The sequence below is a fragment of the Formica exsecta genome, unplaced genomic scaffold (genome assembly GCF_003651465.1).
Source record: "Formica exsecta isolate Colony F162 unplaced genomic scaffold, ASM365146v1 scaffold933, whole genome shotgun sequence".
NCBI lineage: Eukaryota > Metazoa > Arthropoda > Insecta > Hymenoptera > Formicidae > Formica > Formica exsecta.
In genome coordinates this window covers 346,136-349,816 of record NW_021853700.1, presented here as the reverse complement: position 1 = coordinate 349,816, position 3,681 = coordinate 346,136, and the positions used below count along the sequence as shown (strand labels likewise).

At 31.3% G+C, this 3,681-nt stretch overlaps 1 protein-coding gene across 1 annotated transcript in view; it reads left to right on the top strand.

Moving 5' to 3' along the window:
• Positions 1-611: 611 nt before the first annotated feature.
• The window catches only part of LOC115245250 (biotin--protein ligase), a 6,592-nt gene continuing 3,522 nt past the window's right edge, over positions 612-3,681 (top strand). The window contains exons 1-9 of the mRNA XM_029823473.1: positions 612-897; positions 1,298-1,533; positions 1,776-1,900; positions 1,990-2,160; positions 2,276-2,429; positions 2,501-2,572; positions 2,670-2,792; positions 2,908-3,148; positions 3,277-3,603. Of these exons, the coding sequence (XP_029679333.1) occupies positions 1,383-1,533; positions 1,776-1,900; positions 1,990-2,160; positions 2,276-2,429; positions 2,501-2,572; positions 2,670-2,792; positions 2,908-3,148; positions 3,277-3,603 (1,364 nt within the window). The 5' untranslated portion in view covers positions 612-897; positions 1,298-1,382. The remainder of the gene's footprint in view (positions 898-1,297; positions 1,534-1,775; positions 1,901-1,989; positions 2,161-2,275; positions 2,430-2,500; positions 2,573-2,669; positions 2,793-2,907; positions 3,149-3,276; positions 3,604-3,681) is intronic.

The window sequence follows — 3,681 nt, the reverse complement described above, 5'->3', positions numbered from 1 at the left end:
AAGACGCTAGAAATGCTTCGAAGCGTTTGATTGACCAATCAGCACAAAGAGAGTAAAGATTTCTTTATTCTAATTGGTTAATGCAATGCTTCGAAGCATTTCTAGCGTCTTTTCGACCGCAGCCAATGTGTAATACACTGTGTCGTCTTTGTATCTTGCTGGAAAACGCCCATAGTATACCAGTATACCTAGGCCGGTATTCATAGTCCGTTCTTATATTCAAGATCGTCTTAAGTACGATCTTAAGATACTATGCGGCCATTTCATTGGTTGAATGGGATCTTAAGACGACCCAAGACCACACTTAAGACGATCTTGGATATAAGAACGGACTATGAATACCGGCCATAGTATATCTAGACCGAGTGTTGAGGATTGGGGGCCGATGCCCACGTAGAAAAGGACGTACTCTGTTTCGTGCCCCTTGCGTTCTCTCTCGCTCGCACGTAGCATGACGAAAGAGAGCGCTATGCTCTGTGCGAGCGAGAGAGAACGCAAGGGGCACGAAACAGAGTATGTCCTTTTCTACGTGCACCTCGACTCCCACTTCTCAACACTCGGTCTAGATATACTATGTCTATGGGTTCACGCTTGGTACATATCCCCTCTACACGCATTGGCAGCGGGCACAAATCATAGATACAAAACGCAAAACTTGCATCTATGTTATCACGTAGCGACCAATCGATTTTCTGCTTTTCCGAAAATCGGCACGTGGTGACAGGTGATTGGCGACCGTTCGTTTTCATCTACTCGCGTATTATTGTGTGACAAATACAATATCATCAAATGCTTCAATAACATAGTGTATACTGTTCGATATATTCGATACCGGTTCATTTTTGTGAACGTTGGCGAACAGTGGCTAACGCTGGTGTTAAAAAACGTTGTTTCACGGTATGTATGTTCATATATACGTAGATATTCAAATTCATAATGGGAGCTTTTCAGCAAAATAAAATTGTCTATTATAAAAATATATGATTGATAATGTTTTCTCTTTATTTAATATTATATAAATATATATGTGTGCGTGTTGTAATAAATGATACATATTGTTTTAAATTAAAAGAGATTTGTATTTAATATCATACTTAAATTTAAGTATCATCCGAATATTTAACTTAGATATTTACATTTAAAGCAGAGGTCGCGCGTGCTTTTTTCTGTTGCATAAATCTTATGTTCGATAAACAATATATACGTATTATTACACAGAGCACAACTCAAGGTAACTGATTTTTTCCGGTTTCTATATTTGTTTGATATGTTTTCATCTCAAATGTTTATTTTTCAGAATTTAAGAGAGTGTGTGCTGAAAGTATTCCTATATCATAAGATCATTAAAATTTTAAAAAGAATTATAAGAGATCTTTATAAAAATGCTTTTAACAATTGCTTATATGATATACACAACTATACGAACACGACGGATACCAATATATAAAAAAGATATACATAAGGCTTTTGAGCAATTCCAGAATAACTGTTCCATTATGTTTTATCCATTTGGCCATGTTGTTAGTTCCTGTGGTAATTTCAAATATATATTTGCATGTATAGTAAATTTTATTATATAATTTGTTAATAATATTATATTTACTTAATGTGATCTGTAAATATTTTAAATAATACGTTGAAAATTAATAGAGATATATGTGTATATTGTCGGAAAAAAATCATTTGTCATAATCGTATCTTTGTACTGATACTTACAATTATTAAATAAAAGATATATATTAAATAACTCGAAAACAAATTATAATGATTTCAAGCTACCGCTGAAGAGTGGGCAGAACACACTGTGAGCTCTCACTTATGTAGTAACAAGCATCTTGCTAAAATTCAAATGGCAATAGCATTTGATTCTTTAATAGGAATGTATGGTATATATCCACGAGTATGTATAATATTAGGAAATATTTTTTTATCTATATTTATAAACATGGACGACAATGACAAGAATAATAATTATTATTTTTTTAATAGCAAGAAATTAATATATCAAGCTGGCTGAAATGTAAACGAGGAACTTCATTCTTTCCATTGTATAAAAGTGAGGGCTATCAAATTTCAAAGAAATCTAATGACTGTATATATTTTCTGATTGAAACTGATCTTAATACTTATGGCATGGAAAGCTCAGAATGCTGTATAAAAGTATAATGTTCAATTTTTATTTATTTTTTTTTATTGTACATCCTATGTACAATTATGTAAAAAAATAACTATGTCTGAATAATCGTATTTATTATGCACACTTATTATCTTACAGATTGAAGATTATGGTCAAATCAAGGCATGGTCAGTAAATCAAAATTTAAATTTGCTTCTAGAAACAGATATCGATCGTATTACAAGCTTTGCGTCTATGTTTATACATGGACGATATTATATTAACAATTGTTTATTTATAAAACGTATACAATGTATGTATCATCATTGCACTTCAAAATGTGGCATATTTCAACTATTTTATTCTTTTGCTTTATCTTTTCAGCTGTTATAGTAAAAGGAAAACCGTGCATTTATGAGCATTATATACAATTTGCTGATCCACCACGAAATAGAGGCAAGTAATATTAATGTGCTCTTATAACTGTTACAACACATTTCTTTACAATAGTTATTATTAATATATTTTTATCATTAATATATTTTTTATTCAGAAACTGTTATTGCATTTAGTAATGCAGCTCAGAAAGCTACGTTACAGCAAAAGGCTATACCAGTTGATAAATTTCCTAGTGTGTTTGTACATCCCCAAAAAGATCCAGACATTATTGAAGAAGGTAATGATAATTTAATGTGAAGTGTAAACAATTTTTCTGGGAATATACACAAATATATTTTTTATTTAATTTTTATTCTTATAAAATATTAAAACAATCAATTTAATTTTTCTAGAATCGGCTCGAGAAGTTGAGATTCAACAAAAAATCGAACAAATATTGTCGTTCTCAATAACTCCAGTTAATACAGCTTACATGCAAATCGCATCACCAAAGAAAGAAGAATCTCCTGAAGTTTACAGCGAAAAAGAGGACAATATTGTAATTAAACCTCCAAATGTACTTATTTATACAGATACTATACGTGGAGGCGAAAATGTAAAAGCTATATTAAGTAAAATATTAGATCCAGAGAGGTATGTTAAGTTAGATTTCACAATACATATGTATGTGTAGTCAACCATAACAAGCTTGAGCAACTTTTTTTTCGAGTTAGGCATCTTTGTTTCAAGAATTATTAGCTATAAATATTTTTTCTTTTTAGATATATTATCTATTACTTAACAATATTAGATGTTCCTGAGAAGACTTGGATAGACCAGGTTAGTTTGGTTGTCATTTGTGGTAACGTTTTGAGGGGCACTACTGATCGGTTTATAGAATATATTACACGCGGTGGTAAAGTTCTAGCATTATGCTCCAACATGCTACGTATTTTGCTGCCATCGTTCAGGACTGCAGAAATGCGTGATAATGAACTTGTTTATTTTTCGTATGGAAAATGGAAACATGTACGTATGATGCATGATATTTTTTGCTATCAAGCATCTCCTAAGCGAAATCGTTTTTCTGAAGATCACGAAGATGCAAGGTAGAATAATATATATAATTTTTTTCGTACTTTAATGAAACCATATAGTACAATTGTAACAATATATATATATATATA